The following is a 21,591-nucleotide window of genomic DNA, read 5'->3' as shown; positions in this document are numbered from 1 at the left end:
CAGGGGATGAAAACATGTCCCCATGTCCCCAGTGTCAGAACCTGCAGGTTGGCTGAGGGTATAGGGGGAGAGCTGAATCTGTGGGTGGAGATAGGCAGATGACATCTGTCTAGGGAAAGGAACCTCACATCTATGCAGAGCCTGCAGACTCTCACTTTGAAGGGCTGTTGTGACAATTAGATGAGCTAATCATATAAAATGCCTAGCACCAGGTGTGGCTGAATAAATGCTGGTTTTCCTCTGCTTTCTGCTCTGAGGAAGGCACTTTTACACACACTGTCTCCTTGAGTACCCCCAGCAGCCTGTGACAGAGGTTGCATATCCCCATTTAATAGATGGGAGAACTGAGGCCAGGAGAACAGTGACTTGCCCACAGCCCCAGCATGGTTGGGGGGAGCAGTGTACCTCATGGGAGCCAGGATGATCCGGTTCAGCAGGCTGCGGTGCAACCTTTTGGCCACCTTCAGCCCGGTCCATTCTACGGTGACAGATGTGACAAGGCACAGCACAATGCCCAGGCTGCAGAGCACCGTGAACACCATGGCATAGACAGTCTGGTCGAGGGAGCACTCCTGGGCCGGGCAGAGAATGAGGCGGGGTCCCGGGGGTGTCCATGGCTCAGCCCTCTCCCCCCAGCCCCTGCCCTGGGGCTGCCGGCCACACCTGGCTGAGGGAGCAGTTCCTGGCTGCTGGGTTCAGGGTCAGGGCACTGTCGGTCCACTTGGCCAGCCAGTAGTCAATGGCCACCAAGACCATGTGCTTGAGCAGCTGGGAGAAGACCAGCAGCGACAGGAGCAGGATGCCGGCGGATGACAGATACTTGGCACAGGCTCGCCACGGGATCTTGGCACGCTGGTGCAGCACTGAAGACAGGTTGTCCTCCTCCTCGCTCTCAGCTGCCTCCTCTGCAGGCCACAAGAACCCACCCTGTGGCTTCACATTTCACATCCCTCTGAGGGCGAACCGGTGGGGGGGGGCATGTTATCCCCACTTACAGATGGGAAAACTGAGGCACACCAAGGGAGAGGGATTTGATGAAGGTCACACTATCTCACCACCCCAGAACCCCAAACCCTAGTCTCCCCACGGTCAGTCAGACCTCAGGCCAGGATTTCATTCCTAGTCCCACTGTCTGTACCTTCCTCCTCTTCCTCATCTTGCAGGAGGCCGTCTCTTGAGGACATGGCCCGGGGCAGACCCTGAGGTGGCTCAGTGGCTTTTCTCTCCATGACAGTCTCCTGAAAGACAGGTGGGGCCTGGCCAATGTCCTCAGAATGTGCAGAGGGGAAAGGGAGGGACGGCGGCAGCCACCCCTGGCCGTGACCAGTGTCAGGTTTCCAGGTTGCCCCACCTGGGGGAGGGTCCAGATGGACATGAGTCTTGGCAGAATTTACTCCTCCTGTTTATCAGCTTAAAATAGTCCGATATTCCTGTGGGAGACCATCTCTCCCCTATTCTTAGTCTCCGTGACTCAGGTGGGCTGATCATTCTCCTTGGTGTGGGAGAATGAGACCCAGGGTGGGCTTCAGGGACTTCTGCTGAACTGTTGTGGAAGAGGCACTCTCAAATTGGCCGAGGTGTGGAGCTGGGAGAATGTAAGCCTACGGCTGCTGATAGCTCTCTCTGCTGCCACAAGAATGGAATGCTGCCACAGTCTGAGGGGAGCAGAGCCAAGGAGGGAGAGAAACAGGTTCCTGATGACATTCTTTAACTACCTGGATCCAGCTTCACCTGAAGCCGACACTTTTTAGTTTCATGAGCTGAACAATCCTTAACTCCTCCCTCTTTTTCTTTGCTTAGCCAGTTTGAGTTGATTCTCTGAAGCTTTATAACTACATGGTTTCTGATTATTTGAGGATAAGTGGAAGGTGTCCACCTGATTCTGCCTTGAGTAGCTGGCACAGGTACTGGCTCTCCTCGGGCAGGAGGAAGTTCATGCTCAGCTCCCACATCTGTCCTTTGAGGGGTTTCCTAGGCCAATGAGGGCAGGCTCCTCAGAGGGTGGCTGCCTGGCCCTTAGGACATACTCACCTTCTCCAGCTCTTGGTCCTGCCGGTTCATGAGGGTCTTCCAGTGCTCAAAGAGCTGGCACTCAGACCTCTGGAAGTCCTTGAGCGTGCCCTCCCTCTGGATGGTGCCGTCCTTCATCGCAATGATCTGGAAAGGAAGACACAGACCCGGCCCAGGGGCTGAATAGAAAAGGGGAGTGGCGGTCACACCCCTACCTTGCTAAGGAGTCTGAGATGGACATGTACACACCCTCTCCCCCACCACAACTGGCCACTGGCTTTCCCACTGCAGTGAGCTGGTAGTGATAACCTATCCCCACCAACACACTCCCAAGATTGAGAGATTGGTACTTCTGGGGGGTAATTCTCAGTGGTTGCCCCATGGTTGCTAAGAGGGTTTGCAGAACAAATTAGCTCCTGGTCCAGGTGTCTGATTCCTTGCAAGGATTCCATCCGTGGCTGCCATTTACCCACACTTAACAGCCAATTGCACGCTACCTTTAGCTCCTCCTAATGGCAGGTCTGGTGGGTTCCACCGGGGGTTGACAAAGCACCTATTGGTCTAAGTGTGTGTGGCCATGCCTCTTTAAAATCAATAAAACTGATTTCATTTGAAACACTCAATGTTTCACACCCATGGACACTCCGCATTAATTCAGAAACCCACCTCTGTTCTCTTACCCCTACCGAGCCCATGCTGGGGTGTAGGGAGCGATGCCTGGGAGTCCTGTTCACTGACACTTCAAGGGACCAGGCATGTCTGTGACAGCCTTCTTTGGACTAAAGCTTGTCCTGAACTGCCTTGCCACGGTCACCCTGGAAACTCAGACACAGACCTTCTGCACCTGTTTTAATAGTTTTTTTTTTTTATCCGGATTTTTTTTCTTTTTTCATAGTAGAGGATTTCACCACATGCAGAAGGAAGACCTAGGGCCATATAGCACAGGCCTGAAGCTCAAGGACGCCCTTAATTTTCAGGGGCAAATTTTGCCTCAGGAGTCAGGCAAGGTCCAGATTTTAAAAGTCACATGATTTCCACCTTAAATGTTAAATGCTTTCCAATTAATTAAAAAGTAACTGTTATCTACAGATTGAGGAGTATGGAAATGTGGTCAATGTGGGGTTTCACCAAGTCGCATTCTAATATTGAAGCTTCTGCGACTACTTGTATTGTTGGTTTCCATATTTCCATCTGATTCTGACTTGAATCCGTCCGACCTTCTGTGGGTCAGAGGGTGGACAGGCAGATGGCTTTCCCATCCAAATAGGCAGTCCCAAGGCCAGGGGGGTGAGTCATCAACCCGGGCCATAAACAGAGGATGGGAATCGAATGTCTGCTTCTTTCTGAGACTTCTTGGTGCCAGCCTTGCAGGTACCACAGGGGCCCCAGGTGAGGATGGAATGTCTGCAGCTGTAGGTGATGTGAAACCCTTGGCCTGTGCAGGGTCTACCCAGCCTGCAGGAAGCCATTCAGTGTGGATCTCTTCTGCTTTGTGGCCCTCAGCAATGGCTACTGAGACACTGAGTGACTCCTTTGAAGATGTTCTACTGCTTCTGCCCCCTCAGCCCTCCACAGCTTGATCTCCTTGTGGCCTCTCACCCAGTCTGCATGTGGCAGGTACTGTAGCTTGTGGGTCACTAGGACCACTGTCCTCTTGTCATCCTGGAGCAGCTCAAGGATCCCGGCCTGCATCAGGTGGTCACTCAGATGGACATCCAGAGCTGAGAAGGGGTCATCCTGGGCAGAGGGGAGAACGTGGGGGCAAATGTGGGCAGAGGGGGTAACAGTGAGTATAAAAACCATCAGAGTTGTACCAACTCTGGTCTAGGGACTGACACTAGTTAGCTGAATGTCCTTGGATAATGTACTTCACCTCTCTGGGCTTTAGATGCCTCATCTTAAAACGAGGCAGTTATGAGTTATATGGCTCTCAATTTAATCACATACACTTCCTGACTCTTGAACATTCAATAGCTCCCCACTGCCTACCAACTCTGAATTCCTTAGCACGGTGATCTAGGCCCGTTGTTACTTGCTCAGTCTGTCTTTCTGGTCTCACTTGTCTGTCCTGTCTAATCTCCCTGTACTCCAGGATTCCAGAGAACTTGCCATTCCAGGTTTTTACCTATGCTGTTTCCTCTGCCGGAAGCACCATTTTGTCTCTTGTCTGCCTGGTGAACTCCTACTCATCCTTCAGTGCTCCATCCTAGCTCTTCCTGTGTCCTCTCTTGATTCCATGCCTAATCCTCCCTCCTCTCGATTCCAGTTGTGATAACTATTTGTCCACTCCTGTGAGGCCCCCAGGAACTGATACCCCTTGTGCCTGTGCCAGGTACAGAGTAGGAGCTTAATACACATTTGCTGAAATAATCTAAAATATCCACTTGACTTCTTTCTAACAAGGTTGTTTAAAGCTCATATGAGATCATGAATAAGCTAGGGGCACCTGGGTGGCTCAGTCGGTTAAGCGACTGACTTTGGGTCAGGTCATGATCTCACCGCTCATGAGTTCAAGCCCTGTGTCGGGCTCTGTGTTGACAGCTCAGAGCCTGGATCCTGCTTCGGATTCTGTGTCTCCTCCTCTCTGCCCCTTCCCTGATTGTGTGCTCTCTCTCTCTCTTTCTCAAAAATAAACATTAAAAAAAAAAAGATCATGAATAAGCTAGTACTTTGTAAAGTGCTATGTTGGATGGTAACAAAGACTATGAACCTTTACATTTTGAAGTGTGTTTATTGGAGAGCTTTTACGTGTGTTGGGAACAGGGGGAGCACATAAAGCCGGATCAGAGACCTGGTTCCTTCTTCTGACTCCCTACCCAAATGGCCTTCCTCTTTCCTTCTGTTTACCTGACTCACTCTTCCAGAAAGCTCTCCCTGATTATTCTAGCCCTCATAGTTGTCTCCCTGGACAAGCCTCCTCCTAGACTGTGCTGCACAGTTTGGCTTTCAACTGGGCCGTGGCTCTTGAGTGTGGGTGAGCTCTATCTCCTAGTCAGATTCTAAATCTTTGAGGCCAAGGCCTGGCCCTCAGAATTCTTCAGTATCAACTAAGACACCTCACACAGAACTTGGCATGAAATAGGGCAGGCACAGCTCATTAGTTTATCTCACATTTGATTGCTAGTGACTACTCGGAGTGGGGTGGTGACAAGGATTCTGAGGCCAGGTTAAGTTTCTGTGGGAAACTTATCTAGTTAATGTGGGGTTCCACAGAACTGCATTCATTGATGATACTGAATTTTCTATTACCCCTGCTGTGATCAATTAGCAATGTCTGCTCGGAACACAGGATTGGAAGTGACAGCATACTTTCCATGTATCTGCCGTTATTGTACTGGGGCTAAGTGTTGATAGGTTAAGGCTGTCCTATAGGGAGGCAGCTTGTAATTACTACTTGTCTTCCCTCATGGCTACTGCAGAGTTCCATGTGAAGTCCACAGTGGGTCATTTGCACTACCCTTGCCTCAGTTTCCCCATCAATGATTGAGTAATATCTCTGGCAGGAGAGGCTTACTCCTGGAAAGGGAGCTTGTTGGGTGGTGTTGTGTGGGTCTGTGTACAGGCGGTGAGCCAGGGAGGCAGCCAGAGACAAGGGAGATACCAGCTAATGCACTCACCAAGAAGACAACGTTGGTGTGCTGGTACAGGGCTCGGGCCACACTGATTCGCTGGCGTTGACCACCAGATAGGTTGATGCCCTGTGACCAAAGGAGAGGAAACGTTATGCTCTCATAGCCCTTCAGAAAAGACCGTCCTGGCCCTTACTTGCCTGTGAGCTCTTTGGGATAGTGGCCTGGCTCTACCCGTCGCTTTGTCCCTCCTCACCTTGAAGAGAGGAGGAACTTATACATATTTACTGAATGCATTCAGAGGTGGGGAGCATGATCCTCATGACTCTGAAGATTCATCAAGTGGGTGTTAGAGACCATCTGACCAGTGACAACCAAGACAGAAGAAGTAGGGATTTCAATCATACATGAGGAGGGCTATCATGGGAGAATCCTATTTGTCTAAGCTTATGGAGGAGGGGTCCCATCTGGAGAGTGTACCTGAAGGATATAACCCTAGGCCTAGCACAGTGTCATGTGGGCCCCGAGTATTGACATGGGGCATGAATGAATCTCCAGCCTAGGGAGGCACTAAGCTGCAAAGCTGTCAAGGACAACCAGCAGCCCAAGGTTCAAGATCATTTTGTCCCCACTGCAGGCAGCTTTTCCACCTTTACCCTCTCTTATTTTCCAGTTACCTCCTCTCCCTGAGAATGAGCTCAGAGCATGCTGCTGGTGATAGGTGGGGATCAGGGAAGCTTGAGGGCCCCAGCCTTGGAAAAACCCCCATAGAGGCTGCTACTAACCCGTTCCCCAATCTGAGTCTGGTCTCCATGGGGCAGGATGTCGATGTCCGGCTGCAGGGAGCAGGCTTCGATGACCATTTTGTACCTGGAGTGGTTGGGGGTGGGGACGGACACAGCTGATCGGCCTGCCCAGAGCTGGGCCTGAGCACTGACAGAGAATCATTAGCTTCCGGGCAGCTGTGCTCAGGGTGAGCATTGGCTTTAATGGCCTTCTGCCTGGGTGCAAGCAAACACCATGTGAGCTTGAAAAGAGCTGAGGGCAGCACCTCACAGAGTCTTGGGGCCAGTTAAATATTTGAAGGATGAAATTGGATAGTAGTAAATATGCCACGTAAATGACAAGAGGGGGCCCATGGCCCTTGTGCAGTGGGAGAAGCTCCAGCCAGAGCCCACACTTGGGGCACTGCCAGGAAAAATCACTGCTGGTTGGTTTAGGCAGTAATGATGATGGCTGATCAAATATTTGCCCAGCCTGCTCCTCTCATACTTCCCTGGTCAGCTCTTAGCTGGTGCCAGCCAGGGTGCATGGAGGCATCAGAGTGTCTTGGTGACATGTAATTGGGTGTCAGGCAGCCTTGGATTTGAGACCCATTTCTGTCACTTATTCGTTGGGTGGCCTCAGGCAGGTTACCTAACCTTTCTGAGCCTTGGGGGCGATAATGATCATAGCTGCCTACTGGGGTTGTTATGAGCATTAGGGGAAATCAAGCATATAAAGAGTGTGACGCTGCACCTCGCACCTAAGAGCTCAATAGATGGTAGCAATTATTATTATCATTGGAGGGAAAATAACACATCAGTTGCAGAGCGAGGGTAGGGAATAATGGAAAGCTGGGTCAGTCTTGCCATTAGCCTCAAGAGAAGGCCATCGGGGCTTCCACACAACATCCCTCCCCCCGCACGCTCCCCTCCCGCCTTGCCTTCATACATACAGGAGTTGGATTGCCCTGATGCCCAAGCACATCTGGATCATTTCCAGATGGGCCATATGGAACAGGCTGGGATTCAGATAAGCGTCTTGGAGAGCAGGATGGCTGGTTGTGGGTGATCGATGGAGGGGCAGGGCAGCTGGCTAGGGCTTGGGCACTGGGGAGGGCTGGCTAATGCTGCCCTTGACCAATTTCTCCCCGCCCCCACAGCCCACCTCCCACCAAGAGGCTTCTACCGTTGTTTGTTGAAGGGACTCTCAAAGGTGATATTCTCCTCCACAGTGGCATTTAGCAGCCATGGTTTCTGAGAAGCATACGCCACGGGGCCTCTCTTCCTGGAACAAAGCAGGCAGGAGTAGGGGAGGCATTCTTGGGGGCTCATTCTCAGAGGCAGTTGTCAAGCAGATGGTATAGACTGGGGAGGGGCACTTGGCAGAAGCCAGGTTCGTGTGGCCCCTGGTGGCCTCTCTTTCCCCAGGGCCAGAGGCAGGCTTGGGTGCCTGGGTCTTAGCAGACCAGGGCGGGGGGGGGGGGCGGTGGGGTGGGGACAGGACCTCAACCCTGCCCTGCCCTGCATACAGCCTCTCCCACCCCTGCAGTCTATTCTTCCTGAGTCTCTACCCAGAGCTAGGAGGAGCCTGAAGTGTGACCAAACCAAGTAAACACTTGACCCTTAATTTCCTTCTTCCCCGAGTGGCTCTCAAATCACTTGATTTTGATGTTAGCAGATAACTCTCCAAGTGGAACTTTTTAAAAAAGCAGAACCAAGGAAACCACATGTAGTGTGATACAGGTTTTGAAGACCAAAAAAAAAAGGGGGGGGGGTATGACCACCAGATAAAAGTGATCTGGTGTGAAGGGAGCCGCTTGATGCACAGAAGCAGCAGTGGCTTCTGAACCATCTGATGGAGCACAGAGCCCTCCTGGGCCTCTTCCCTACAGCGGAGCTGGGACGTGTGGGGCTGCCCTCAAGAGTTCTGTGGCTCCCTTGGGCCTGAGAGCCCCTCTGAGGAAGTCTGCCCACGGGGCAGGTGCTCCAGGTCACAGTACCTCACATCCGAATCGGCCACCGTCTCCCGCTCTGGGCTGCAGCAGGGAAGAAAAGACACAGTTTCAGGGCTCACGTGTGTGGACCAACTTCTTCACAGACCTTTGAACTCCCTCAAACCCGGCATGAGTGTGCCTGTTTGCCCCTGTGACCAGGGGTGCAGCCACATGCTGCACGGAGGGGTGTAGAGTGGGGAGTGGCCATCCTGGGGGAGCCTCCTCTGCCCGACACTGTGTAGCGTCCCCAGTGTGTGTGTGTGTGGGGGGGGGGGTGTGCGGAGGGCCCCAGGCCCCAGTTGAGAGGGAGAATGAGGGAAAGGCAGCATTGGTGTAATCTTGTGTGTTGAGGGGAATTCTGTGTCAGAGGACTATGAAGGCCAACATGTGGCTCCTCCAGACCCAGCCTCTGCATCAGGGCTCAAATGCACAGACTCGGGTCTCAGGCAGACATGGCTGCAAAAACAGCCGAGGCCGGGAGGGCCGTCTGGCAGGAGCCAGGCCAGGCCCACAGCTTGTGCGTGGGAACCTAAGGCCCATGGAACTCTCGGGGTGGCAGCCAGAGGGCCGAGAAGGGCTCCAGGCATGAATTGAAGCCTCATGTGGCCCTGTCAGAAGACAAGAGTGGAATCTGGGGTATCTGCTGGGAGAGATGTGTCAGCTGCAGTGACCGCATGCCCTGGATGGCCGGGAACAGCTCTAGTGTCAGCTATTCTGTACCGCTGTTCTCATCCACACGGTCATACTTGTCACATACCATGAGCTCTGCCTTTTGGCTCAAGAACCATGGTTACTATGGCGAGAGAGGCTGGGCCTGTCATCACACCCCGGCACTTAGGGACAAGGTGGGAGAAAGGGCAAAGAAAACATGGGGAAGTGAAACATTCTGGTATTAGAGGGAAGGCCAGTAATTATGAAACTACTTAGGGGTATTTACAAAGTTGAGTCACCCTTCCCAGCCCTGACTTCATACCACCTCCAGTGTGTTTTGAATGTTCTTGGGAGATGTGAGGTTCGGGAAGGTTTTCAGTGTCTCAGAGCCTCATTAATCTAGTTCACTTGGATTTTTTAGACTGAACACTGAACATAAAGCAATAAGGCCAAATTTCCTGTCTGGCCTGGGGAAGATCTACCTCCTCTCTTACAGCCCTGTTTCTCAACTTTTTTTTCAGGATCATCCCCTAGGGACTTCTTATACACATCCCCCCCTCCCTCAATTGTCCTTTCCTTAGTGTATTTCTTTTCCAATTCAGTGGTTTCTAGTATACTCACAAGGTTGTACAGCCATCACCACTAATTCCACAACATTTTTATCACCCCCCGCCAAATAAATCCTGTACCATTAGCAGTTACTCCCTTTCTTCTTTCCCACCAACCCATGGCAAGCAGTAAACTACTTTTTGACTATGCACCATGATTGATTGATTGATTTAAAGTAGGCTCCATGCCCAGTGTGGGGCTTGAACTCACAACCTTGAGATCAAGACTTGTGCACTCCACTGACTGAGCCCTGAGCCAGCCAGGTGCCCCACCCACCATGAAGTTTTTAAACCACAGATATATTGTATATCTGTTTATATATTATAAGGCCCTTTGAAGAGCCACAGACTGGAACATCTAAGTTGTTTTTTTCTCTAAGAACCAGATTTTGCCGTCTTTGAGAAAGCATGCCTTGTTATAAGGCTCTGTGCCGATGAAATCATGTAGGCTGCGCACCCTGCCGTCCACACTCAGTATCCCAACCCCACAAGCCCTCACAGCCCCCCAGCCCCTTCCCTTCGTTGGGACCCACTTCCAACCCAGTTCCAAGGCTATACCTGGGGTCCTCTCCCGTCTCATCAGGAAGGCTGCTGGGGTACAAATGGGAAAAATCAACACCAGTTACTTCTCACTCCATTGCCTTTCTCTCCATCACAAAGGTCTTTGGAGAGAGAGATCCTCACAATCCCCACCCCTCCCATCCCTCCCACCCCTCCCCAGTGTCCCCAAGTAGCTTCCTTAGGGACACAAACCTCTCTTCTCAATCGCTGCCCCTCCCACAGCACCTAGATGAGCACCTCCAAATAGCAAGAGCTAAATCTGTGCCCCTGACTCAGAGTAGCGGTGAGGCTGGCTGGGTGTCACGATGGTTTAACACGGGGGAAAACTAAAGCTCAGGGAGGGAAAGTGACTTTGCCAAGGTCAGAATCATTTTATAAACTGTAGATTGGGACCCAATCATTGGGTCTAAAATAAGTGAACTGTGACCGCACTTAAAAAAAAAAAAAGTGTGCCCAGCATGTGGTTAACGTGTATTTTCTTGGGATTTTTTCCCCCCTTATCTATCAATGCATGAATGTAGTGGACTGTGATGTAGAGTGGATTATAGTAAAAAAAATTATGAAAAGCACTGAGTGAGGCGACCTGAATTTTGTGGCCAACTTTGCCAGCACTCTTTTCTGTTCCAGACTACCACTCAACCTTCCACAAGTAGCCCTCTGCCAATAAAGTGTGTGCTTCTGACATGCACATTTGGGGAAAAATAATCCACTCTGTTTTCGTACAGATCTGACTTTAGGCATACTAAAACCAGCTAACATTTGTTGAACTTTCATAAGCACTGTGATAAGTATCGTAATAGTATCATCTTTCTTAAAGCTTAAAATAATCATACGAAAGAGGTTTATTTTGACTGTCTCCACTTTACAAAGAAAGTGAGGGTCAGAAAGGCTAAGTAACTTGCCCAAAGCCACACAGCCAGCAAAGAGCAGAGAAAATAGATTTATCTGACTCTAGAGCTTTATGCTCTTAATGACCACGTTACACCACTCCACTGTGATTTGTCAGGAATACCGGGATGGAAAAAAACAGAGGCAGCAAGAAACCTGATGAATTCCTTTCTGTCCCTTGCTGAGGAGCAGAACTGAGAGGAGATCCTGATGGATACGTGGTTACAGGTCCCCTCAGATTCTGTTCTCTGATCTTTGTGGTCTCATTTCGTTCTCTCAACCCAACCTAACCTTGGGTTTCCCAACCATCAGATTGCTGGACTTTCTGGACAGCTGGTAACATGAGACAGATAAAAAAACCAAAGCTTACAAATGCCAACTCTGCGGCCGAGGCCCAGATAAGCTTATCTCTGGAGTCTTCCTGCCTTGATTGCTTCCAGAGTTGCAAAGACTGTTATTTATCTGGAAGAAAGTGCATCTGTGGCCTCCCTGTGGACCCCAGTGCCCGGTCCTAACTCATTTTGTATCATTGTCTGGGTTGCTCAATTAGCCCTCATAATGGACTACCTTACTCTCTAATCAGCTCCTGTGTAAGTCTTTTATCCCCAGTGGGATTTTAAGGCAGGAAGAGCATCTTTTCCAACCCCTACATTGCTTAGCACATGACAGACCTGTAATAAAGGGAGGCTGTTAACTGACATCTTAATCATTTGGGAAGAAGGGAGGGAGGGAGACTAGCACTCAGTGGGGGCTGTCTTCACGCCAGGCACAGTGTGAAGTTGTTTGTATTTGCCATGTCATCCGCAGGACTATACTTTAAAGAGGTGTTACTGTCCCCTTTTTACAGATGGGAAAACTGAGCCTCAGAGTTTGCATAATGCGCCCAATGTTACAGTTAGGAAGGGAGAAAGCTGGGGTGTGGATCCAGGTTCATCTCTACCTTTTTACAGTGTAGCCCCAGCCTCCCTAGAGCGAACCTCCCCAAGGCTTTGTGTGTAGATGTTTCCATCTGAAAAGTACAAAATGGTACATGTGGCGTGCACTTTCTCTCATTGATTACTGGGGTCTTAAATGTGTGGGGGTGATTCCATCCCTCCTCTGCCTGTACCTTTGAAACCAGGCACTGAGCTGAAAGGACAATTCTCCCCAGTTCTCCAACCCCACGTCCTTCCCTCCAACCAGCTAGGTGCTGGGCAGGTGTGTGCACACCAAGCTGAAATCAAGGCACAGAGCCCGCCCTCATAGGGCTCATATTCTGGTAGAGGGAATCAGACAGGTACAGAAGTCAGAAAGTCACGAGGGCCAGAAAAAGAAGTAGGAGCAAGAAAGTATTATATAAAGTTTGGGGAAAAGGACCCACAAACACATATGCAAATGCTTAGAAAGAAGATTGGAAACTTCTAGGTAATGGGATATTAGGTGGTTTTTGCCTTCTTTATACTTGTGTATCTTTTCTAATTTATGGACAATCTTCTGGAATTGGAGAACAAGGTAAATTTTAAATATAGTTTGGAGGAGAAGAAATGTGAGAAAGTGAGGAAAGGCTCCAAGAAGTCAGAGGTGAGCAGAACTCTCAAGGGTGGGGGAGGGGATGACAGAGTGCAGACAGAAGGAGGGAATTCTAGGTGGAAAGAAGAGGCAGGAACTGCGGGCAGGCAGTGCAGAGAACTGGAAAAAAAAATATGGGCTCCGAAGTTCATACCTGAGGAGCCTCTCTACTCACTGGTTGTGAAATCTTCTGCAAGTCCCTTTCCTCAGGGGAGCCTCTGTTTCCTTGTGTATAAAATTGGGGTCATGGCACAAACCTCAGTGACACTGGGAGAACATATTATAAAAACAGCTCATAGCCGGTTGGAGGGAAGGACGTGGGGTTGGAGACCTGGAGGGATCATCCTTGGTCCCAGAGATGCACACAGAGGAGAAATTGAACAGCTCACCACTCATTTAAGACACCAGCAACCAATAAAAAGGGAAGAGTTGGGAAGGGGTTGGAAGAGGAAATTAGAATTTTGGGCCCCCATGGTCCCTTCATCTTGCCCCTGACAGGCCTGTAGCTATCTTGAAACATTACCTTTTACCACAGAGCCCTTTCCAATTAATATCATTGGGTCCTAATGCTGAGTCTCTGAGAGAGGAAAGGGTTTTTCTCATTGTCCGGATGAGGAAACTAAAACTCAGAGAGGTAAAATAACCTGCCCAAGGCCACACAGCAAGTGAGTGGCAGACTCAGGACTACAAAAAAGACCAAGTCTGGCTCATCACCTCCATGCAGGGCCCCTTGTCTTGCCTGCTTACCATACTGCCACACCTGCCTCCTCCAGGAAACCTGGGGTTACCTAAGCACCTTACCTCTATTCCCCAAAGGCTTCAAGATCTACATGGGCAGATTGGACCACAGGGTAGTCATGAAAGGAGACTGTTTCTCATCTCCTGGGGGAATCAAGGGTCTCAGGAAGCAGCCTTCATACCAACCACCACAAGGCGACAGCATTCTGAGGCTGGCCCAGGGCAAGCAAGGCCCAGGTCTCCTGAGTGGGCACAAACAGAAATAATAAATGGTTCAAGCGGAAGCTTCAGCAGGTGGTGAGAGCAGAGGCAACAGGGAGCTCCAGGGAGGCTGATTTGTAGTTGCTCATCAGGAAGTGGAACCCTCTTCCCTACCCCAGTGCTTTCTCTGGGGCCCTGCTTCTTGCTGGCTCCCTGGGGACATTTAAAATCATTCTACTGTGGTCATTAATGGCCCTATTCCTTATTTCTAGGGAAAGAATTTCACTTGAGTGTATCTACTAATATTAGCTTTTCATAAGAATGTTTTCTTCTTAGATATTAAGGAGAGAGTTTGCAAATTCCCAGGTTGATAGTGCATTGAAGCAGAGAGCCAGGCACTGGCGGGTGACTGTTACTAAAGTGGATGTTTGGGAACCACGTGGTTCTCCCTGAGACCAGGGGCTGGGGGCTGATGTGCCGGATATGCCCAGGGCTGCTGCAGTAAATCTCCAGCCCAGAATGCAGGACCTCACCCGATGGACCCTGTACGCCCACGCCAGGGCTCTGTCTGCATGCCTCTGTCCACCTGGCACTGGTGAGCTCCCCGGGGGTAGGTCTTCTCCTTTGTAACTTGCACAGAGAAGTTCACAAAAGGCACATGCTTTGCTGGGCACTTGGAGTACAACACAGAATTCTTCAGTCCTGTCCTCAAGGAGCTCAGTGTCATGGGAGAGACAGGCACACCAGCAGGTAATCATAATGCATTGTGAGACATGCGCTAATAGGATTCCTACTTCCCTTTTTTGCTGTTGTTTTTGTTTTCAAATTTTTATTTAAATTCTAGTTAGTTACCATACAGTGCAATATTGGTTCCAGGAGGAGAATTTAGTGATCCTCACTTACATACAACACCCAGCGATCATCATTAACAAGTGCACTCCTTAATACCCATCACTCATCTAGCTCATCCCCCACCCACCTCCATCCATCAAGCCTCAGTTTGTTCTCTAAGAGTCTCTTATAGTTTGTTTCTCTCTCCCCCTCCCCCCCCCCCATATACTCATTTGTTTTGTTTCTTAAATTCCACATCTGAGTGGGGATTCCCATTTTCCAAATGTTAGTGGGGAATTGGGTGGTGGAATTCTGAGTCAGGAGAACAGCCTGGGTCTAGGTATGTGGTAGGAGGGAGATGTAAAGACACATTTATGATGGCAGTCTCTTGGATGTCATAAATTGTTCCAGGTTGTGTGTTCATTTAACAAATGAATGCATTTAGCAAAGGCACTGTGGATACAGAGAGACAAATAAGATATGGTTTCTGTGCCCAAGGAGCTCACTGCCATCTCTCCTGGGCGACAGGCTGGAGTGCAAATCAAGAGCAACAGGGGGATTTAGAACCTGGCATAGAAGTACATTTTCAAACAATAATATTTATAATAATATTTATAGGGCACTTACTACATGCTAGGTTAAGCCTCACATCAACCCCATGGGAATAAGGGAAAACTGGTATAGAAAGGCCATGGAATTTCCCAAAGCACAGAGCCCAGACTTGAACTCATGAAGCCTGCCTCCAGAGCTTTTTGCTTTTATCTGCCTAGCCATATTTCTCATTTGTTCATTGAAAGGACAAATGAATGGCTATAGAAACCAATCTCTCCAGAGCATTCTCCATTCTGCACTTCCTAATCCCCCAGCTCCCTGACTTGTGCCTCCTGAACTCCTTCTGGCTGCCTGGTCACCCGGCCTTGGCCATGGCGTGGAAGAAAACATCAGAGCGGCCTGGCATCGCCCTGGCCTCTGGCTGCAGACAGACAGACTTGTGGGAGAGGCTGCCAGGTTAAATGCTATTTTGCTCATTATTTTGCTCTTGGCTCACTTTGCAAGTGCATCACCCCCATGTAGACCTGGGCCCAGGGTCTGAGGCATGGAGCTCCTGTGTGTAAGAAAAGGGTCCCTCAACACACAGCCCCCACACTTAACCAACACATTGCCCAAGATAGCTGAGCCGGACAGAACTTGTACATGTCCAGGATTTTGAGAGGCACATGGCAGATGAAGACAACTGAGTCATGTCTGTCCAGACTCCTCCCAGCCACTATAATGAGCTCCTAACTGGTCTCCCTTTCTCCAGTACCCCCCCCCCCCTTTCTTTTATCACCAGCATAATTCTTCTACAGCCTCCAGGCTATATCTTACTTCCTGGACCTGGTATATAGGGGTGTCTGACCTGAGCCCAGCCCACCTCTTTAGTCTTGTTTTCTGCCACTGCGCCCCCCTCCCCACCCCCGCCAGTGCTCCAGGTACCAGAACCATGTTCTTTCACATCAGCAAGCCTTTGCCCATGGCGATACCCCTGCCTGGAACACCTTCCTCTCCTACCCCTGCCTTTTCCATCTGATGAAACCACACTCTTCTTTCAAGGCTCAAACACCACATCCACAGGACCCTTCTCTCCTTGGCCACAGAGGCCCATGTTGTTCCTCTATGCTTGATCATATGGCACTGATCTCCTTCCCCTCCCATAAAAGCAGGGGCCATGTCTTAATCATCTTTGCATTTCTGTCGCTGTGCCCAGTGTCTGGCACCCAGCAGATGTTCAGTAAACAGGGGATGAGTGAATACATCAAGGTGGAGAGACTGGAGCCTGAGTTGAGTTGTGAACAAAGACTCACAACTTCCGAGGGTTGGCTGCAGGCTACCGGGATGTGCTCCGCTATGCTTGAGAGGGAAGCCGCACCGTGGAGGAGGGCAAAATGAAGTGAGAACCTCTTCATCATCACTCCTACCCCTAGACTTGAACTGAGCCGGGAGGTGGCGCCACGAGGACAGCTGTGAGCACCTGGGTGGTGGCTCCACTGAGGAGGTAGGTGTCATGGCCCTAGGGACTGCTGGCCTTTGGACTGTCAGGCTGATTATTTCTTCACATGCTCTTGAACCCCTTCTCTCTCAGCACTCAGTGGAAAGCCCATGTGCTTGAGCACCTAGGTGCAAATCCCACTTCTGCCGTTTGAGAGCTGGGTGGCCTTGGGTAAAACTTGCTTCACCTCAATCTCCTTACCTGTTAAGTGGGGTGAATGATGCCTACCTCACAGAGCTTGGTGAAGAGTGACTGAGACAATGAAGTAAATAAAGTGCCTTGCACATAAGAGCTGCTTAATGTTAGCTGTTCTAGAAAGGCCCCTTGTATCCCTTGGGCTAGGGCAGAGGTTTCCAAAGACAGAGGTGGCAGCAGTCAGACCCTGAGGGTTGGCCAAGCTTGGAGAAGAGGTGGGGGCCAAGGCAGGGCAGGGCTGCACCTCTGCCAAGCGTGCCTAGCGCTTCTGCAGGGGACAGACAGGTGTTGATGCTGGTGTGGGGACACCTGAGCATGGGGGCTGGGGGAAGAGATAAAGAAAGTGGGGCAACGGGACCAGACCCAGCGGGGGATTGACTCATGCTGAGTGGGACACAGACCCAGGAAACCAGGGCAACCCCAATGTCTGGGTTCTGTAATCCCATCTTCCCTTCACAAAGACACACTGTCAGCCAATAGGCAAGGGCTCCTCCCTTCAGAGCCCTAAGGGCCAATTGGTACAAGAGGCTGACAAAGTGACCTCAAACCCCAATGCCTGGCCTTGCCAGTCAGGCTGTGTTGAGAACTCCCCCAATAAGATGGGGAATGGAGGCAGAGACCCCTCTGCCCCAAACACACCACAATCCCTGGTGGAATTAAGATTCCAGAGACAGAGGTCACAGGAATAAATCCCAAAGGGTTTGTCTACCAGTCTATGGCATCACTGAGGAGGGAAACTTGCCATCGGATGCACCAGTCAGGGACATTGTGGAAAATGTCCTGCAAATGGAGGTGCACACAGGTATTCAGACACTGGGCCCAAGGTCTTTCTGCACTCAGGCTTATGAAAAACCTGGCCTCTTGAATGCCACTTCCCCCTAGAAATGGCTGTGGGGAAAGCCTGTCCTCTGCTGAATCGGCTGCAAACTTTATCCCTGAATGTGCTCTACAAACCTCTCAGGCCCCCCTTGCCCTCAGCTACTGGGGGACGGGGGGGGGGGCAATGGGGGAGAGCTCCAAGCCAAGCCCCACCCAGGTTTCTGTATACCTTTCCCACCCTCTTCATTTCTCAGCTCTTCCTTTCTTCCTTTTTAAAAAGCTTCTATTTTCTATGTATCTTTTATCAACTAGTTTCAAGTGCTTTTTGGAAGTAGGTGGCTATAAATAATAGATCCATGGTTGACTCAGCCTGGGGTTCTGGCTCTTTAATTAAGATAGTGATCTTTGTCCAGAAACCCACGTTTGTCTGGGTTATCTCTGGCTCCTCAAAACACCCACTGAATGGTCTATGTCGGCTTTGCTGATGACCAGGCCGGAAACCAATGTTTGTGTTCCAGTTCCCCACACAGGGACGCAGTGCAGGTGAGTGAGCATGGGATTTAGAGTCAAGCAGAATTGAGTTAGAGTTCCAGCTCAGCCGATGATTAGCTGAGTGAATTAGGGCAAATAGTTGAACCCTCATCTATAAAACAAGGACTGTTCACAGTCCTTACCTTGCTGGTTGTCATAAGGACTAAATGAAATAATGAGTGCAGAGGACTTAGCAAAGTACTCAGCACATAGTAAGGGTTGAATAAGTACTACAGATGTTGACAAGAATAACAATTAACAGCATTAACTGAGTACTCACTGAACACACAGCAAGTGCTCAATATGGGCATGACACGTCCTTAACTGAGAAAGATGGCTGAAAGAAAGGCTGCCTGCCTGCCCACTGTTAGCTCTCCCCACTAGCTGAGCCCTGAGGGTGCATTTAGTACCTGTTCCAGAAGACGGCCCCTGAAATCTTCTGCATCTCTCCTAGGGTGGCTAGGAGGAGTGAGGACTTGCCACAGCCCACCTGCCCCACGATCATGGTCAGCTGGCCTGCAGGGAGGGCGGGGGGCAAATGGGACTAGGGCACCAGGGAGTCTGAATGACTATTACCCAGAAAGACAGACAGATACATGCAACCCTGGGACCCGCATTTGCTTTCCTCCTACCTAGAATCTCCCTTTGAGCCTTCCCTTCTGGAACTTTAGATCCTTCTTCTCACTCCCCAGTGTGGGCCCAACTCTTCATGGTCCCAACAAAGGCCACTTTGGGTCCCATCTCCATCCCACCTCCATGCTCTGCTCATGCTGCTGTCTTTGCCAGAATACCCACCCTGCCTCATGGCCTGAGGGACCCTGCTCATTCTCAGGAGCCCCACCTCTTTCATGGCACATTCCCTGGCTACTGGGGATTGCTGTTCTTTCTGTGAAGCACCCATATGTCTGCAGCAGGTGGCTGGACATCAAGGTCCTGCTGTCTTGTCCTGTCCTTGCTGCTGACTCCCACTAGCATGGGTAGCCCACCTCTCTCTAGTATTCATACTCCAGCGTACCCACCAAGAGTGAGCATTGAGCTGGTGCTGAATACATGCAGATTTTTCTTTTTCTCTCTCTGTCATTCAGTGGGACATGTAGAGGGGGCACTTCAGCTATGACCCTGAGGGGCACTCCCAGACCATGCTAGAGACATGAGCCGGGCCGTACCTCGTGGGATGCGGATGGTGATGTTGGACAGTGTGGGGATTCCATCAGGAGTCCATGTGAAGAAGCCTCCAATGATCTTCGTTGGTGGTAGCCCACAGCCCGGAAAAGAATAGAAAGGCAGCTGGGTTCTCAGTGTGAATGGTCTCTTGCCTCCCCCCGCCCTGAAAGCTAGAAACCCTGATTTCAGTCCCTGGATCACTTCTAGGGCAGGGGAGTGGGGAATGGCCTTCTCCTGCTGACCCCTGCCTGAATCACCCTCTCTGAGATGACAGGCACGGGGTCCCACATTCAATGGAGAAGGAGAACTTGTCCCTGGTTTTGGGACTGCTATGGGCCCTCCAGGCAGGCAGGGTGACCTCCAGAGCAGAGGACTCAGCATATAGGTCTCTGATGCTAAGCTCCCTCCTGGAGATGGTGCTGGGGGGCCAGACGTGGGGGTGCAGGTTCTAGGACTCACCTGGACGCAGTAGTTGTCAGCATCCCCATCTGCACTCGGAACCAGCCTCTGCAGTGGGGCCGTGAAGCCCCGACAGTCCTCCCGGGCTGGATGCTTGCGGTTCACAACCTTAAGGGGCTGGGAATGGTCAGGAGGAGGTGAGGGCCCACAGGGCTGGAAGCTGTGCAGGGAAGGGAGTCCCCCCTCCTATGACGAGAAGCTGAGGCAGGACACAGAAGGGCACAGGCTACAGGCATTAGAGAAAAACACTGGTGGCAAGGGGAAGCCGGGCACTCACCACTGCCTGGTACTTGTTGGTTTGGCCCTGGGGCGCAGGCTCCCGGGGAGCACACTGCTCCTCGCGGATCTCTGCACTGGACAGGAACTCGCTCAGCTTTTGCACGCTGCAAAGGAAGCATAGAGACACCTCTCACCCTTGCCAGGGGCAGAGGGAAGGGGAGAGAGAGGAGGGTGCAGCCTGAGAGAGTGGCTCTGAGAAGGTTCTGGGTCCTGCGGTATTGTCCCCACAAAGCTCACACTGGAGGGAGACAGATCAGTGGGCATCCATGGTGGGCAGCTGATGTTATCAGTCAGCTAGACTGGATTAGGGTCTGGGTTAGGGTAAGATTGATTAGTTTTAGGGGTAGTTAAATGTTAAAGCTGGTTCATTGGTGTAGGGCTTTATCCATTACTGTTAGAGTTAAGGTTGGTTAGTGTTAAGTTTAGTTAGGGTTGGGATTGGTTATTAATAATAGCTAGTATTTACTGAGCACATACTATATGCCAGACACTGTGTTTAATGCTTTATAAGCATATAATTAAATCCTGCTGGGGAAGGTGTTATTAATCCCAATTCAAGGAGGAGAAGGCCTCAGCTACCCTGGTGACAGTGGTATTAGGAGTGTCTGCGTATGGAAATGCTTCTGGGTCAGCACAAGGGAATTCCAACAGCTGCAGCATCCTTGGACCTGTGGTTTCTATACAGAATCAGAGAGCTGGGCTGGGGTGGGGGTGGGGGTAGAAGGGTGATCATTAGAAGTCACAATGCCATGGCCAATTAAACTGAATCAGCACAGCCAAGCCTGGAAATAGGAGCTAATCTTCTTCCAGCCCTGGTTTAACTACTCCCTGGTTATATACTCCTTTGACCACAATTCTGCTGAGTTATGCCCCCTTCCATCCTTGAACCCTGGCCAGAGCTTCTTTGTGTGAGTTGTTCCTTCCATTAGCGACTTTGTTCCAACAGCGATTTCCCCTTGCCAGCTTGTCTAGGACATGCTAGGGTCTCATGAGACCAGGGTGCCACTTTTCTCAAGGTTGAAGGGGCTTGGGTACTGTCTGGTCCCATTGGTGGTGGGAAAGGACATAGCTGGCTCTCCCCAGAGGCATGCCAAGACCTAGCTTTCAAGGAGCTATTTCAGTGGTCCAAGGAGATCTTCACTCCAGGTATGGAACTCCCCAGCCAAAACCTCAACGCTCTACCCTCGGGTTTCCATTCCCAAGAGGGTGATGTCTCTGGGAGAGTGGCCACAGGGCTCTAGAGCTCAGATGTAGGGGCCTCCCAGAGTTGCAGGCTAAGGGGGGGACAGGACATGCAGGCACTTAGGGAAAGCTGCTTTACTGACCAGGGTCGGGAAGGCTCTGGGACCCGTGGAAAGAAGAGGGGATGTTCAGCCTGAGGAAGACAAAGATTCAGTGGATACCTTCTGAAATCCAAGGAGCTGGAGGAACAGTGCTCATTCTGGGTGGCTCTGGAGGGTGGAACTAGTACCAATGGGCAGAATTTATGAGAAGATGCCAATTTTGGCTCAACATTGAATTTTTTTCTTTTTTTATAGAGTTGTCTTGCAGGTGCCATTGAGTTTCCTCTCCTTGGAGGTATGTAAGTAAGCCAGTTAGGTAATCCCTTCTCAGGGATGGCATGGAGGGGAGCCACACACGGCTATGTCCCTCAGGCCAACTATGACCGCCTTCAGCAAGGCCCAGATCAACGGGGAAGCATGACTTTGGACCAAATAGCTGTAGTTGTAGGGGTCACTGGAGCAAGCCCTG

The 21,591-nt window shown here is 50.7% G+C and overlaps 1 protein-coding gene across 5 annotated transcripts in view; it reads right to left on the bottom strand.

Annotated features, from left to right (window-relative positions):
- ABCC8 (ATP binding cassette subfamily C member 8) overlaps positions 1-21,591 on the bottom strand; it is a 77,388-nt gene that overhangs the window by 13,313 nt on the left and 42,484 nt on the right. For 3 of the 5 annotated variants that reach the window (XM_027073033.2, XM_053203404.1, XM_027073034.2), the window contains 14 exons: positions 19,838-19,943; positions 19,561-19,677; positions 19,104-19,179; positions 18,348-18,453; positions 10,155-10,187; positions 8,344-8,379; positions 7,530-7,628; positions 6,365-6,449; positions 5,628-5,708; positions 3,610-3,747; positions 2,032-2,157; positions 1,139-1,238; positions 664-905; positions 406-572 (listed from right to left, as the gene is read on the bottom strand). In XM_027073033.2, coding sequence (XP_026928834.1) covers positions 406-572; positions 664-905; positions 1,139-1,238; positions 2,032-2,157; positions 3,610-3,747; positions 5,628-5,708; positions 6,365-6,449; positions 7,530-7,628; positions 8,344-8,379; positions 10,155-10,187; positions 18,348-18,453; positions 19,104-19,179; positions 19,561-19,677; positions 19,838-19,943 — 1,512 coding nt within the window. The remainder of the gene's footprint in view (positions 1-405; positions 573-663; positions 906-1,138; positions 1,239-2,031; positions 2,158-3,609; positions 3,748-5,627; positions 5,709-6,364; positions 6,450-7,529; positions 7,629-8,343; positions 8,380-10,154; positions 10,188-18,347; positions 18,454-19,103; positions 19,180-19,560; positions 19,678-19,837; positions 19,944-21,591) is intronic. The other 2 variants (XM_053203402.1, XM_053203403.1) reach the window with 1 other exon arrangement.

Source organism: Acinonyx jubatus, chromosome D1 (genome assembly GCF_027475565.1).
Source record: "Acinonyx jubatus isolate Ajub_Pintada_27869175 chromosome D1, VMU_Ajub_asm_v1.0, whole genome shotgun sequence".
Taxonomy (NCBI): Eukaryota; Metazoa; Chordata; class Mammalia; order Carnivora; family Felidae; genus Acinonyx; species Acinonyx jubatus.
This window is presented reverse-complemented; position numbering and strand designations above follow the sequence as displayed.